At 46.6% G+C, this 16,083-nt stretch overlaps 1 protein-coding gene across 1 annotated transcript in view; it reads left to right on the top strand.

Moving 5' to 3' along the window:
* LOC134587264 (uncharacterized) overlaps positions 1 to 16,083 on the top strand; it is a 164,896-nt gene that overhangs the window by 135,690 nt on the left and 13,123 nt on the right. Inside the window, exons 46-47 of the mRNA XM_063443527.1 lie at positions 3,505 to 3,561; positions 6,106 to 6,236. Coding sequence (XP_063299597.1) covers positions 3,505 to 3,561; positions 6,106 to 6,236 — 188 coding nt within the window. The remainder of the gene's footprint in view (positions 1 to 3,504; positions 3,562 to 6,105; positions 6,237 to 16,083) is intronic.

Raw genomic sequence — 16,083 nt, 5'->3', positions numbered from 1 at the left:
TACCTTGGAGTCCCACCAGCATGGCCTGGATGTCCTGTTTCGTCGCTGGGGTCAGTCCATCAGTAGTCTGCAGTTTTGCATTGCCTGTGATGGATGTAGCTGTGCTGAGTACTGAGTCCCCATCGTCAGACCTTTCTGGTGAGGCCTCCGTGTGGGCCCGGGTCTGTGCAGGTGGAGGGGTGTGCAGCAAGCTGCTTACGTCCCTGTGTGGAGTGGGGGCACTTGTGGCCGGTTTGTGAGACCTCCGTCCCATTGCTTCCGATGTGTGGGAGTCTGCTTCTGTGAGTTGCGAGCTCCGATCAAGCCACGCTGTCAGCTCCCTGGTGAGGTACTGGTCGCGTGTGCGGTAGGCCCCCGTTCCCTTAGTGCGGCTTTTCGTGCCCGTTTTTTGAAAAAAAGGCATCTGTGTGTTCAGCCGGGTGTCAGGGGTCGTGTCGGTCGTTGGTTATAGTCGATGGGCTGCGGGTGTGCAGTTATTTCTTATAATTTGCGCTGGCCATGTGGAGCTCTGGCAAATGGCGTCTGCTCCGTTTCATCGTTGGCTCCGCCCACCCCTCTCAACTTTATTTTATGAAATGAAAGTAGCATAATTTTTCCACCACACGGACTTTGTCAGTCTTGTGAAGTGTAAATTTCAAAGAAAACTGCAGGAATTTACTGTGACGAAAACCACCAGGTTTTTAGACCATTTTAATGAATATGATCAAAATAATTACACAGTTTAACCACCACTTTTCAGAATAATTTGATAAATCTCTCTCTTTTTTGCAAGTAATCTGCAAAATAATGTTATGCCAAGGCTAAGCGGTCTCATTTAACATGCTGGTGAGATAGCTCAGTGGGCTAATGCATCATCAGTAGAATCTGTTCCAGCTGGGTGGACTCATCCCTTCATCCTTCCGAGATATATATAATGAGTACAAATAGTAAGGTAACCTCAGGATGTACTTGAAAACCAGAGTAATCTGAATGTGCAAAGTTAAACACAATCTCTCCAATGTTTCCTGTAGACATGTGCAATTCGTTTCGGTCCGAATTAAAATTTGTCAGAATTTCGGGTAATTCGGACATTCGGGTGCTTCCGAATGTCCGAATAGTTGAATTGCCAAAGTGCCGAATTGCCAAAATCCCAAAGTGCCGCAATTACCGAATTTCCGAAGTGTAGTAGTGCCGAAGTTCCGAGGTGTCAAAGCGCCGAAGTTCCGAAGCACAGTATTGCTTAAGTACTAATATACTTACCCAGTGAAAGAAGAAGAATGTTACACTGTATACAATTTCAAATAAAAAGTATACAAACATAGACAAGATTCAGCTTTAAGCGTTTGCAACACTTACAACAATGAAGTAACATACATTCATATCAAATGTAAGTTACTTGGCCAGTCAATGTAATGACAGGAATGAATAAGTAGATAACTCCCTAATTCCCACGGTATTAGGGAGCTTTCTACTAAAAGGCTGAAAGACCTAAATTGGTCTTTCAGCCAAATTTACTAATACTAAGTAAAAATTACTTAGTATTGGTAAATTCAGCCCCTACTCGCTATACCGTGAATAGGGGCATGTCTATTAAACAGTGAGCAGCCTGTGGCTGCTCACTGTAAAAAAAAAAAAAAAAGTGCGAGTGGGGGCTTTTAAACTAAAGGGGGGGCCCTAAATAAAAATTGGGGGGACACACCTAATGTCCTCGCCCCCACCCCCACCCCTGAGCGGTGGGTGGGGACCCTAAACAAGAATAAGGGGGGGACCTAATGTCCTCCCCCCTGGCCCCCACCCCTGAGCGGTGGGTGGGGGCCCTAAATACAAATTGGGGGGGACCTAAAGTCCTCCCCCCTGAGCGGTGGGTGGGGGCCCTAAACAAGAATAAGGGGGGGGACCTAATGCCCCCCCCCCTACCCCCACCGCTCAGTGGTGGGGGCCAGGGGGGAGGACATTAGGTTTCCCCCCCAATTTGTATTTAGGGCCCCCACCCACCGCTCAGGGGTGGGGGCCAGGGGGGAGGACATTAGGTCCCCCCCCCCCTTATTCTTGTTAAGGGCTTCCACCCACCAGTCAGTGGTGGGGGCCAGGACATTAGGTTTCCCCCCCAATTTTTATTTAGGGCCCCCACCGCCGCTCAGGGGTGGGGGCCGGTGGGGTCCTCACCCCTTTTTTTTTACTTTTGGGCCCCCAACCGCTCAGGGAGGGGGTACCCTTTTTAATTGTTTTTATTTTATTTTTTAACAGTGAGCAGCCACAGGCTTTACTAGACATGTGGTTTACTAGACATGCCCCTACTCGCGGTATAGCGAGTAGGGGCATAATTTACTAATACTAAGTAATCTTTACTTAGTATTAGTAAATTTGGGTGAAAGACCAATTTAGGTCCTTCAGCCTTTTGGTAGATAGCTCCCTAATACCGTGGGAATTAGGGAGTTATCTACCAAGCGGCTGCAACAAAAGTCCCGAAATGCCGGAGTTCCGAAGTTGCCGGAGTGGCGAAGTTCCGAAGTCCCGAATTGATGAAGTCGCGAATTTCGGAATGCCGAACCGAAACGAATATTTTCCCCATGCACATGCCTATTTCCTGATAGAAAGAGAAAAATATGAGATAATTATTAAAGGAACACTGTTCTCATTTTTTATCTAAATAGATACATTCAAGCATCTATATAGAAAGAGGCACCATTTAATTTATTATAAATATAAGATTTTCTCTGGTTCACTGTTGATCCGGGCCTCTTATAAGTTTCCTTTTCTACCTATAATTGATGAGGATATCTGTCAGTTATTGAACACTTCATTTTTATTGTTTTTTGTTTTTTTTAAGTGCTGTGATTGGTGTAGCAAACGTAAAACTTTTTTCTGTGGGGCTGGCTGACTTTAGCCACATTAATCACGACTTCCACGAATCCCATGTCCTTTCTATTTTTAAACTAAATTCAAGCAGTTATTTTAACATCAAATATTTTAATATAGTTTTATATGAATATTGAATTGTTAAGACAAAGCAACTCCAGTACATGTACATGCCTTATCCACCAATGTCCCCAGTTATAAGAATGACGATACTCTAGGTCACTAAAAACAATACAGCTCCTTGCACTAAATATGAAAGCTAGGTTACAGTTTTGTCTTTGTGTATTTTTACATACTACTTTAGTATGTACAGTTGTGTGCTTTACATCCGAAATAATATTCTGTGTGACTATCTCAGCGCATGCCGATAGTAGATGGTTTGCCAGCCGGGTAAGTACAGTATTGCAGAAGAGCCACCACAGATTAACCAGCTACATATATTTGGGGCATTGGTCTACAGCTTCACATTTTCTGGAAACACAAGTTTCAAGTTTTGATATTTTCCTTTAGTGTCCCAATTCAGGACTGTTCAGTAGAAATCAGGGCACTTGGGAAACATGTTTCATCCATGATCAATCCTCTTGAATAAATAACTTTTACTACCTCCAGTTATGTTTGTACAGTAAAATGGAAAGAGTGATTGTGCAATCTATGTTCCCTTTATAGGAACAAGGAAGCCCTCTGTCTCTCTACTATCCCGCAGTGTAAGAAGCATTTCAACAGGTAATTGAAACCGTATGTGAATTAAAGTCATGAAATGGTTTGTATAAGTATTCATACCCTCTCCCCGCGTCTTTAAAAATATTATAGTATGTAAATGAGCCAAAAAGGGTACATCCTCAGTTTTTCTAACTTTCATTCTTTTTAACCAACTAGTTGAGAATCTGGCCAGTGTCATGTGAATGGTTGACATCAGCAGTTTTTAATACAATCCATATTCTATCAAATATTAGCTTTTGGAATATTGGAACACCCTGTTTCTCCTCTTCAGGAATAACGTCAGAAAGATCCAACAGGTACAAATATTTAGATTTAGTTCTTTAAATGGGTTTGTTAATGTTGTATTTTTATATTCAGACATAAATCTTCTATATTTGTACCTGATGGACCTCTCTGAAGTTATTCCGGGAGAGAACAAACAAGTTGTCCAAGGAGTATTTGGCGTACATCTCACCCCACCCCACCCCACCCCACATGATTTTGGTGAAGCTACCCTAAGAATGTGTTGCCATATCTAATCTATCCTATGAGTGCAATTTTGTTTTCAGGGGGGCTAACCTGCTAAAAAAAACAGTTCTACTGTACATAATGCAACATACTGCTTGCTTACTTAAGTGATAAACTCTAGGATCTGTAAATCATAATAATAATGCTGAGTTACACAAGTAGATTGTGGAATGGTTATCTTCCTTAAGCATCAGTTATGAATTCCACTGCAAGTTATAATTTGATTCAAGTCAGGATTTTAATTCAGCCATTCTGGACAGTACACGCAATAGTGTATTTTGGATAGGTGCTGCCTTAGGCATGACGCAACTCGAGCACCCCATAATTTAAATGTACCCGCCTCTTCCTGCCAAGGCCACACATCTTCCTGTTAACACATTTTGACTGACAGACCCACACTGACGCGCACACACTCACGGACAAGCACACACTCTAAGATACACTTACATACACACACACTCTCACTGATTTGACACAATATGACAGACATATGAAATCATTCAGACACACCGACAGACTCATACACGCACTGAAAGACACGCAAACTCACTGACAGACAGGCACAATCACTCAGATACACACATTCACTGAACAACACACACTCACCGACAGACACACACACATTTACTGACACACTCACTCACAGACACACTGACATATATACACACACACATTTACTGACAGACACACACACACTCACTCATAAACATTTACTGACAGATATACACACACTCACTGACAGACACTCACACAATGACAGATAAACACACACATTCGCTGATAAACAAACGCATACACACACATTTCCCCTAACACTCACAATTATTATTATTATTATTTTTACATTTAAATCTACCCAGGCTCCCTACTTTGGGAGATCTGGGTGGATTATTTACCTGGGGTCCAGTGGGGTTGCTGGTTGTGTGGGCTGGCAGGCTTGCGGGTAGGCAGTAAGAGTAGGTGGCGAGGGAGCTATGATCTCTCTGCTCAGCTCCCTCGCGCACTGCTAAGTGATGCCTGGAGCTGGACTAACGTCATATTCCGGCTCCCAGCATCACTGCGGGTCACGCAAGGGAGCTGAGCAGGAAGCGCTCAGTGGACAGTGCTCCATCGCCAGCCTGCCAGCTCTTGGGCCCCCATAAACTGAGGCTAACAAGGCCTTAGCCTGGGCATTTGGTGGAAGCATTTTTTTGCCGCCCCCTGGAAAATGTTGACATAGGCAAATGCTTTGTAAGCCTTGCGGTTCATACAGCCCTGAGTACACATATTATATATACATATATATATATACTATAGATCAGGGGTAGACAAACTTCGGCAATACAGATGTTGTGGACTACATCCCCCATAATGTTCTTCGGCCTATAATGCTGACAAAGCATCATGGGAGGTGTAGTCCAAAACATCTGGAGTGCCGAAGGTTGCCTAAGCCTGCTATAGATCATTCAGTGTGTATTTATGTTTAGCCATTGTTCTGCTGAATTTTCTGTTTTCTGCCCAGTTTGCTCCCAAAATTATCTTCCAGACAGTAATTACAGAGAATCTGTTAACTAAATTCCTAGTTTCCAAGTCCACCCTACAGTTTGATAGCTTTGGTTTCGACATTTACCTTGGTTATTTAATTTCCATAACTAGGCAAGTTGTAACCAAGATCACATCAATACATTTGGCTCTCCCCAAGTTCTTTGTTAAACCTATAAAGAAGGTCATCCAAGCTTGGTAGTAACTTCCAGTTAAGATAAATTGACACTTACAGGTTTATTCACTTAAGTGAGAATTCAAAGTTTATTTCAAATGTAAGTCCAGAGTAACCAGACTGAAAGCATAGCTGACTTAGAGAATGTTTCCAGTTTGGCTTTTTTAGCCTTAAATCTGAAATTCACGTTGAATTCTCACATTAGTGAATAACCCTGTGAGTTATTTTTATAATCAATGGGAAATCTGTTCATATCAGCAAAAAACAAACAAACAAAAAAAGTTGAATAAAACTAGAACATGTTAACAATCCGTGACCAAATAATACATTGTCCGTTTCTTTAGTGGCCTCAAATGCCTCACCAGTGTGTCTTCATTATGACCCGGGTGCATCTGTAGACTACCTTCACCGGTGTTTGCTAGATGACACCAAACCAAGTAAGCCAGCAGAAAGACGGATACAAAGGCCTAAAACTGTGAGTATGAATTATAGAAGTTGAAAAGTCGCACTGTATCACTCAACCATACAGATGCCTTAAACTAAGCTGGGTTTGGTTTTAGCTAATTTTAATAATATTGTGGTCTGGAGCTTTAACAGGTTGCAATGAAAGGTATACATGAGATTTACTCTTCTACTTCGGTTTACGTTTTAAAAGCTGCAGCAAGCATTTAAAAACCCAGAAAATTACATCTATCATGAATATAGAATGGAAACTGATTAATAAGCATGCAACAATCTTTCTACCAATGATACCTAGTCAATCACCTATACAAAAAGTCCAATCTAAATTTCCTAAAAACCATTGGTCTTGTTGTCTCATTCTAGTCTAGACTTCACTTAGAACTCGGAGGTCATGTTGTATGGCCCCATTCTTTTTTTTTTATTCTTTTTTTTTGTTGTGCATGGTGTAACAATAGGCTTACTCAGCCACGATAACAGTCGTAAGCAGTAATAGGCATAACAATCAAAACATGGCATATGAATATTCGGCACAATTTTTTAAGTTTCATTGAGAGAAAAAGTAGACAGTGGATAGGCATGGTAAGTTACAATTGAGCTTTCCTGTCTTGTTATGATGATCACGTTAAGTGAAATTGACGTCAATCCTCATGCGTTAATGCGACACATTTTACAATGGGGTATCGAGTTTCCGTGAACAATTTTACATTTAATTGTTTGAACAAGATACATCAGCAGTAGCATGGCTGTCAACGTTGAGCTGTGATTGTTTAGCTGATCTAGCATAATACAAGCATAAAAGTGTTTAGATTACATTATAAATTCTCCTGAAATAATCGATGCTTCACTGTGCTAAGCTAGTGACACTGGTGTTGTTATGGTGTGTGAACAAGTGATACAGTACAATAATAGCTTGTTAGTATATGGTGCATTAAAGTGTCATACTATGTGAGTAAAGGCTATAGTACGTTGGATATGTATAACATTACCAAAGCTTGCTTGCATTGTAAAGTATTAGGTGCAAGTTTCGTCATAGGCAACAGCATTATAGGTGAAACAAAAAATAAAAGATAAAACGCAAACTACTTGGTTACTTGGTGAGAACAATGTCTTTGGTGCTGTTCGATTCAATCAGCCGATGCTGGCTCTGTGTGCTGGGCTTGTGAGCCGGGGTTGGGGGCAGGGTTGGTGTCCCTGTAAAATTCCTACTCCGGGTCGCGGTGGAGCTCTCCGGCCGTTATGCTCCTCAGTAGCGATCCATGCTGTGGCTTGGTAGGCGTTGCTGCAGACAATGTGTATACGGTCGTGTGGATTCGTTTTCTGCTGGTCTGTGATTTCTGGAACCTCTGGCTGGCAATCAGGTTGGACTTGTTTGCGGATCTCAATCTGGTGTATGCGGGTGTGAGTGCCAGTGTCCATAGAGCATGGGGCCATTTCCCGCCATAGTGGTCTCCGGCGTTGCCCTTGGAGTGCCCCTCTGGGGGCCCGTGGTAGGTTTCTACCTATCTGCCATCTGGTTGCTGGGGGAATCCAAGCCACTGCTTCTTTCCTCGCCAGACGGTAGGTCTGTCCCCGGGTGCGGAGCTTTGACCAGAGGTAAGCACAGAGCCTATCGAAGAACTCTATTACACGTTTGGGAAGCTTGTTCAGTGTGCGCTTCAACTCAGGCCGCGCTTGTGCAGCCATCTTGTTTGGGCCTCGCTGGTCCCGTTTGGCTGTGAGCTTTGTTGCTTGATCACGCAATGTTGCTGGGGTGGTTGTTCCCAGCGAGGACCAGGATATCCCCCGCTGGTCCAGAGGGGGGTTAGCAGGGCATTAGTGTTCCCTCGTTTGAGAGCGAGCCCCGTGCCGGGGGATCCGCCGCCTCCCCCAGGCCTTAGACTCCGCTCCAGTTTAGGCCGCGTGGCCGGTTCCAGTATCTCCGTGGCGTTTCGGCTCGGTAATGGCGTCATTCTGCTCTGTGCTAGTTCCCGGTTCACTTTCTGGGCAGCATGTGCTGTGGGTTTCATTTTTATGTTTAAAAGGAGCTTTTATGTGCCCTCTGTTGCACGAGCCCTCAGAGAACATGTCCGGCCATCTTGGCTGTCAGGCCCGCCCCGCCCCATTCTTATTAGTAATACAGGTACAACGTTGATCAACTACTACTTTACATATCTGCAGTGAGCTTTTCTGGGCGTTTAGCCAAACGAAGATATGGGAGGCACCCATGTCTAGATTTTCTCATACCACATTTAAAGGACAAGGCATACTTTTAATGAAACAAGCCTTCACACTGAGAAAAGGCAAATGTTATAAAAAATAAAAAAATAAAATGAAAAAGGAGTTACCAAAAACAACTTTGTGTGCTTATAAAAAAAAAAAGTGATGGAAGCTGCGAACAAAAATGATCAGTGATCAGTCATTGACTCACAAACCACTCTCTCCTATTAAGCAGATAATCCTCCATTTTCCTCACAATCTTTCCTTTAGCATTCAGTAAACCCATACAAGGGTAGTGTCTTGAGATCTACCGTATGTACTCAAATCTAATGCTCACCTTTTTGGAAAAATAAAGTTTCTAAAATTTGAATGCACATTAGACTTGATGGCACATTACATTCGGGGCAAAATTCAACATTTTCTGGTAAACTGAATTCCGGCGAATTAAAACTGGTGAATTCACACAAGTGAATTTCAATATAGCAAAATCACACAGGCAACTTTCGTTCCTTAATGAGAGCTTAAGAAAGAATGGACTTAACATGAAACACTGGAATTGAAATACCATCAGTGTTACTATGGTGTATGGCAATAAACATTTTCATTGTAGCACAATGTTGTATAGTAGTATCTTCTTTTCTTTTTTAAATTCTTTATTTTTGCACTGATAGACATGCAATAGAGTGACAAGACAAGCTTAGGTAAAGGCCGTGACAAATTCGCGTTATCATGTGGGTTACAGAAAGACAAACTGTGTCGTTAGTACAGTAGTAATCATACATACAATGAGCGACAATTGTTTGCAATGTCATCAGGGTTTTTCTGGGCTTTCTAATCTACATGAACTATTTACAGTGGCAGTGATTCGAGGAGCTGGCTGCGTTAACTAGTTACATTTAACAACCGTAGGCTTGAAGACAGGTGTGTACACAGTTACCTGTGATTACGGTACATTCCTTCGTTACATAACGATTGCACCAGCCATTGTATGGAGCTTTTACTAGCTTATGACAGTTAGCTGTATCCATTTGTATATATTGGCTGGATTCCTGCCAGTCCCCTCCTCCTGCCGGGGTGCAAGTCTAGAGTACTTGCGAGAAGAAAGGACAGGAAGAAGGACAGAATATCGGAGAAAGAAAAAATTAAGAAGAGGAATGTGGTATCTTGGTTTGCTAGGTCCAGGGTCGTATCAATCTTCCTGTGAGTCTTGGTGGCCAGAGTCCCCTGCGTGTCGGAGTGTACCCAAAGGTCCCACACCCTATTGAGAGGTTTTTTTTTCTTTTTTTTTTATATATATATAAAAACTCTTTATTTTTGTTGACAGATAAGGCCTACAGATCTCGAGCGTAATTTGCGACAGTTGGCACATATATATACTTGCGGTGGCTGCCTGTCGTAGGGCCACCGCCTTTCCCCCTGTACCATGTGTTTTAGCCTTATCCAATCTCTCAGACCTATGTAGCTGCATAGTGTCAGTTTTTAGCTAGGCAGGTAGAGATAGGAAGATAACAGTGTTGCATAAAGAGATAGAAAAGATGGATCTGGTGGTACTAGAAGAAAGAGAAAGAGGAGGGGGAGGAGGGGGGTGACGAGGAGCATTGTCCGATTAATCCCTTGATCCAGGGTCCCAGGGGCTGCTAGGTGATTGATCCCAAGGGGCTATCTTCCCAGGGGGCCCATATTTTCTGGAACCTTTTTTGGGTGCCCCTGACTCTTGCTGTCAGATCGTCCATCAGGTGTACTTCCCTGATTCTGTTAATGACCCCCGCAATCGGTGGAATAGTTGGTTTAATCCAGTCCGCTGCCACTGCCCTCCTGGCTGCTAGAGTTATGTTGTGCATGAGTTTTTGTTCGTGTCTAGACCCATGGGTCTAGGGGGGGGGGTGCCCTGTTCAGTATCTGGGTCAGTAGATCTTTAATTTGTTGCCAAAAACTCGCTATCAGGGTCATTCCCACCACATGTGGATATACGTCCCTTTTATACCACACCCTCTCCAGCATACGTCTGTGGTGCTCTTTTTCATTTGGTACAGTTTTACCGGAGTTGTGTACCAGCGGAGCATTGTCTTGATTGCTTGCTCTTGGAACGTTACGCATACTGAGGATTTGTGGTTGGCCTCCCATATCTCCTGCCACTCTATCCCTTCCAGCTGCTCCCCTAGGTCCCTCTCCCAGTGTTTTCGTGTAAGTCAGCTCTCCCCCTTCATTTGTGACAGAGCAGAGGTGGGCGTACAGCTGAGTTATCAGACCCCTAGGTATATGGTCCTGAATGCAGATTTGTTCGAAGAATGTCATGGGCTTTAGGGCCGCTGTTCGGACCCATGTCTGCTTTACAAAATCTTTAATTTGTAGGTAGCGGAAGAAATCCGCAGGGGTGAGGTGCCCCCTTTGCTGTAAGGTGTCAAAAGTCACTACCCCCGCATCCTGCACCAGCTGGTGTATGCGCTGACCTATTCTCTCTAGGTTCCTAAAGTTGCGCGCTTCCATACCCGGAGGGAACGCTCTGTTTCGTAGGTACGGCATCAGGGGTGACGGGGCCGATGCCAGCCCGTATCGCTGTTGTGCTCTGTCCCAAACATGTATAGAGTTCAGGATAGCTGGGCATGTCGATCTAATGATCGGTCTGTGGTCCCTGGGAACCCAAATGAGTAGTTGTGGTATGTCAGCCCCCACCATCAATGCCTCCAAGTCCACCCATTTCCTCTCTCCGGGTGGGGAATGCCATAGGGCTACCTGCGACAATTGTGTCGCCATATAGTATCCGTACAGATTGGGCAAGCCCAGTCCGCCTCTGTTTTTTGGCCTGTGCAATAAATGTCTTGATATCCTGTGGCGTTTGTTTTGCCACACGAAGTTCCCTATTGCTTGTTGCAAAGGTGCTAGATGTGTCTTGGAGACGTGAATGGGCAGAGACTGGAAATAAAACAGTATCCTTGGCAGGATATTCATTTTGACCGCATGAATCCTCCCTATCCAGGAAAGGGGCCTGTAGGTCCAAGTCTCTAGTTCCCTGATGCGCTGTCTCAGGAGCGGCGTATAGTTCTGGGAGTATAGGTGGTCGGGTGCTGCTGTCAGTTTAATGCCCAGATATTTGATCGCCTGGCGTTCAATACGTATATGGTGTGCCCTTCGGAGCACTGCCAGCTCCCCTTCTGGGATCTCAATGGGGAGGGCGCTGGATTTGGTCATGTTGGCTCTGTATCCTGAGACAGCTCCATAGGCCTCCAGGACTCCCTGCAGGGCCCTCATTGAGTTGACGGGGTCAGTGAGAGCCAGGAGCACATCATCCGCGTACGCCGACACCAGGAATTCCCTGCCTCCAACCCGTGCCCCCCGTATGTCTGGGTGACGTCTAAGGGCTTGGAGAAGGGGCTCCAGGGAAAGCACAAAAAGGAGCGGGGACAGTGGGCACCCCTGTCTGGTACCATTGAATAGTCTGAACGGTTGTGGTGGGGCACCTGAAATTTTGACCTGTGCTCGCACGTTGGTGTACATGGCTTTGATCAGTGTTATGGCCTGCTCGGGGAATCCCATGTGGGACAGGAGTGTGAACAGGTATGTCCATGTGACCCTGTCGAACGCTTTTTCAGCGTCTAAAGAGACCAGTATGGTCTGGACGTGTGTAGTTTTCTGTTTCCAAATTATGTCAATGTTCCGTCGGGTGTTCTCAAATAGTTGTCTGCCCTGCACGAACCCCACTTGGTCTGCGTCCACCAGCGTAGCTAAAAAAGGGTTTAGTCTGGTCGCCTGGATTTTAATGTCATGGTTAATCAGTGAGATTGGTCTATAACTGCTAGGGATGCTCGGATCTTTGTCTGGTTTGGGCAGCAAGACTATGGTTGCTAGTGACATGTCCAGGTCTGGGGTGTCCCCTGTTCTGAACTCGTTAAAGAGGGTAGCTAGTTGGGGAGCTAGTTCGTCTCTAAATTCTTTATAGTAGCTTCCATCGAAGCCGTCTGGTACGGGAGCTTTATTCCCCTTCAGGGCCGCTGTGGCCTGCGCCACCTCTTCCGGTGTGATTTCTGCCCCTAGTGCCTCCACTCCCTCCTGCGCTAGCCTGGGCAGCCCCAGGTCTGCCAGGAATTTTTTTGAGTATCTTCTTTTCTAAATGTGTATTACATCCGCCAGCAAAAACATTTTTCTTTTTTGACAATCTGAATGTTTATTTGGATTTTATCAAGACAGTATAACATAACAAACAAATAAGCAGTTATAAGGGAAAGTGCGTAAACATACACAGTGGGAGTTGTATATCGAAATAGGTGAACAAAGCGGGTTGGGTGTTCTCCTCTACATTGAGGGAACAGGAGATTCAACCAGGAAGTTTCAGCCCCGTCTTGTAAAGGGGGGGCTCAGCTTAGTCTCCCAGTGTCAGATGGGAAATATAGGGCCTTTTACAGCTTAGGGGGTCTTGCTTATAACACAGATATTGCCTGATAGGTCTCATATGCCACCCAACTCAGCTGTATTACAAAATTTCAAACTAAAGCCCAGGTGTATGTTAGCTTGGTTGACTAATCACTTAGATCAATGCTGGAACTGTCACCCTACTTAGACCCTAATTGGTGATGCCCTGAACAGGCGCAACTGCGCAACTATATTGTCCCTATTCGGTATCTGTCTGTCCCCCTATGGGGGGGGGAAGGGGGGGGGGGGGGAGGGAAGGAGTGGGAAACAGGTCGGGGGCAAGTCTGAGTGGTCAAGGGTCCCTTGTCAGGGCTTGTCAACGTCAATTAGGCGCCCGGTGGTGTAGGTAGACACCTCGGTCCATACTACTTAAGAGAAGGCGGGTAGATTCGTCGTCTATATACAGTATGTTACATCCGTAACCATAGCTAGGTCAGAGGGCCATACAGTGGGGGGACTGTTGCTTAGGCAAGGTAGTATAGGGCAGATGGGGAAGGATTACAGGGGGGGGGGAGAGAGGGTCGGCAGCAGCAGGGAGGGAACCAGGGGGAGGGTCCGCCAGCGACACCCCGGCCCATAGCCCAACAACCCGAGTCCACCCACACTCCCGTTTATTCGGTCCCACGTCTCCGGGAACCCGCCGGCACACGAGCCATGTATTCGATCCAGGGGGCCCAAAGCCGGGCGCACTTCTCCGCCGTCCCCTGTAGGTCAGCTGTGAGGCTTTCCATACTGTATACTTCTTCAACTGCTTCCATCCAGTTAGCCATGGTGGGGGTTGTTGTGGATTTCCAGCGGGCGGGGATGAGGCTCTTGGCCGCGTTTAGGAAGTGTCGCGTGAGAGATCTCTTGTAGGCTCCTAGGGGCATCGTTGAGTGGTGGAGTAGCATCGGTAGGGGTTGTAGTGGTATGTCGGAGTCAAGGATCTCGCGTAGCTTCCCGTGTACTTGTCGCCAGAATGTCTCGATAGGCGGGCATGACCACCAGATGTGTAGGTCCGTGCCATCGTCCGCTCCACATCTCCAGCACCTAGCCGATGGTAGCAACCCCATCTGGTAAAGCTTATTGGGGGTCCGATACCAGTTCGTCATAAGCTTGTAATTGGTTTCTTGAAGTTTCGCACTGGTCGAACCTTGATGGGCGAGGACGTGTATTTTTTCCCATTCCATTTCAGTGAGGGTAGTTCCCGTGGCTTGTTCCCATTTAGTTTGGTATCTCGCAGGGGGGAGCCTGGTAGCTTGTAGTATCATAGAATACAGCGTGGAGATACCTCGCGGAAGGTGTCGATTCTCCGTACAGAGAGTCTCAAAGCCCGTCTTTTTCCTGGATAGTAGTTGCTTTCCCTGGAGGGAGCTATGGTAGTGTTGGATCTGGTGGTATCGGAAACGGGCTAGCCCCGTTGGAGGTGTTAAGGAGGTTAGCGTCTCGAGGGGTTTCAAGTGTGTGTCTGCACACCAGTCTCCAAGCCATGGGGCGTTCGGGTTGCCTAGGCCTGTGATGTCCCCTGGGGCCAAACCTCCGGCAATCTCTGGATTGTAGATCACTGGGGTCAGCGGATTGGGGTTGGTGGTGAGGTCGAGCTTGTAACGTAGAGTCGCCCAGATCTGCAGTGTAGCTCCAATGAGTGGGTGAGACCTGATTTCATTAGTCTGTGCGGGTTTTGGCAACCAGGTAATCCAGGGCAGGCGCTCTTTGGAAGCAGCTCGCTCTAGACTAACCCATTGTTTATCTGAGTCCTGCACGTGCCATTCTATCACCCTGAGGAGGTGAGCTGCCTGGTAGTATGTTTGGATCGAGGGAAGTGCCACTCCACCCTGGCGTTTTGGTCTAATCAGGTGCGTGTGTCGGAGTCTGGCTACTCCTGAAGCCCAGACGAAGCGATTGATGACCGTGGACATCTCGTTGAAGAAGGTTTTGGGGATTTTGATGGGGATCGTCTGAAACAAGTACAGGAGGCGCGGTAGGAGGTTCATCTTCACCGCGTTTATCCTCCCGAACCATGAAATACAGGATCCCCCCCATCTTTTCATGTCCGCGGCCAGTGTCCGTAGGAGGGGAAGGAAGTTTTCCGTGAACATCTTTGCTAGGTCGCTCATCAACCAGATGCCGAGGTATTTAATGCGTTGCGTGCACCAACGAAATGAGAAGTTTGCCTTTAGATGGGTTGTTAGGCCGGGGGGGAGCCCCAAGGGCAGAGCCTCGGATTTCTCCGTATTCAGGCGTAAGTTGGAGAGTGCTCCATACGTTCGAAAGGACCGTAGTAGATTGGGGAGCGAGACTATCGGGTTGCCGATAAAGAAGAGTAAGTCATCCGCATAAGCGGCCACTTTGTGTTCCGATTTGGCTACCTGTATTCCCGTAATACCCCCATCCTGTCTGACCGCCGCCAGAAAGGGCTCTAGCGTGAGGGCAAACAGGAGGGGGGACAGGGGGCACCCTTGTCGCGTGCCGTTGCTGATGGGGAAAGCGGGGGATAGTGCTCCGTTAATCCGCAGGCGGGCCTTCGGTGACGTATATAGGGCTGCTATCCAAGTTCTGATGTTGGGGCCGAAACCCATTGCCTGGAGGGTTGCTTCCATGAATTGCCAGTCGACTCTGTCAAAAGCCTTCTCGGCGTCGGTGGAGAGCAGGAGGCCCCCTCGGGAGGTGGTTTTAGCGGAATGGATGATATTGAGGGCTCTGGTCGTATTATCTTTCGCCTCACGTCCTGGGATGAAGCCTGTTTGGTCCGGGTGCACCAGTTCTGGTGCAACCTCCCCTACTCGTCGGGCCAGGATCTTCGTAAAAAGCTTGAGGTCCGCATTAAGGAGGGAGATAGGTCGATAGCTGGCGCAGGATGTAGGGTCCTTACCCTCTTTGGGGACCACCGCTACTGTGGCCATCAATGTATCCTCTGGGAACCTCCCACCATCCAGCAACGAATTAAGGCTTGTCAGTAGTTCGGGCATGAGCAACTCTTCGAATGTCCGCAGATATCTCACCGGGAAGCCGTCGGGACCCGGCGCCTTGTTCGCTTTTGCTGCCTTAAGGGCTCCTTTGAGCTCCTCTAGGGTGATGGGGGCGTCCAGGTCCTCGGCTTGGGTCCGCGTGAGCCTCTGGGTGAGATGTTGTTCCAGGTATTCCCGAATGTCGGCACGTCTCCGAAGTTTCGCCTCTGCTCCTTCCTCCTTCGGTAGGTTGTATAGTTTCGCATAGAACTCTCCAAATTCTTCCATGATGGCTTGTGGCCTCCGTTCAGGGGGCGAATTAGCCTTTTG

Source organism: Pelobates fuscus, chromosome 2, assembly GCF_036172605.1.
Source record: "Pelobates fuscus isolate aPelFus1 chromosome 2, aPelFus1.pri, whole genome shotgun sequence".
Classification (NCBI taxonomy): Eukaryota; Metazoa; Chordata; class Amphibia; order Anura; family Pelobatidae; genus Pelobates; species Pelobates fuscus.
The sequence above is the reverse complement of the archived record's forward strand: the minus strand, read 5'-3'. Positions and strand labels throughout refer to the sequence as shown.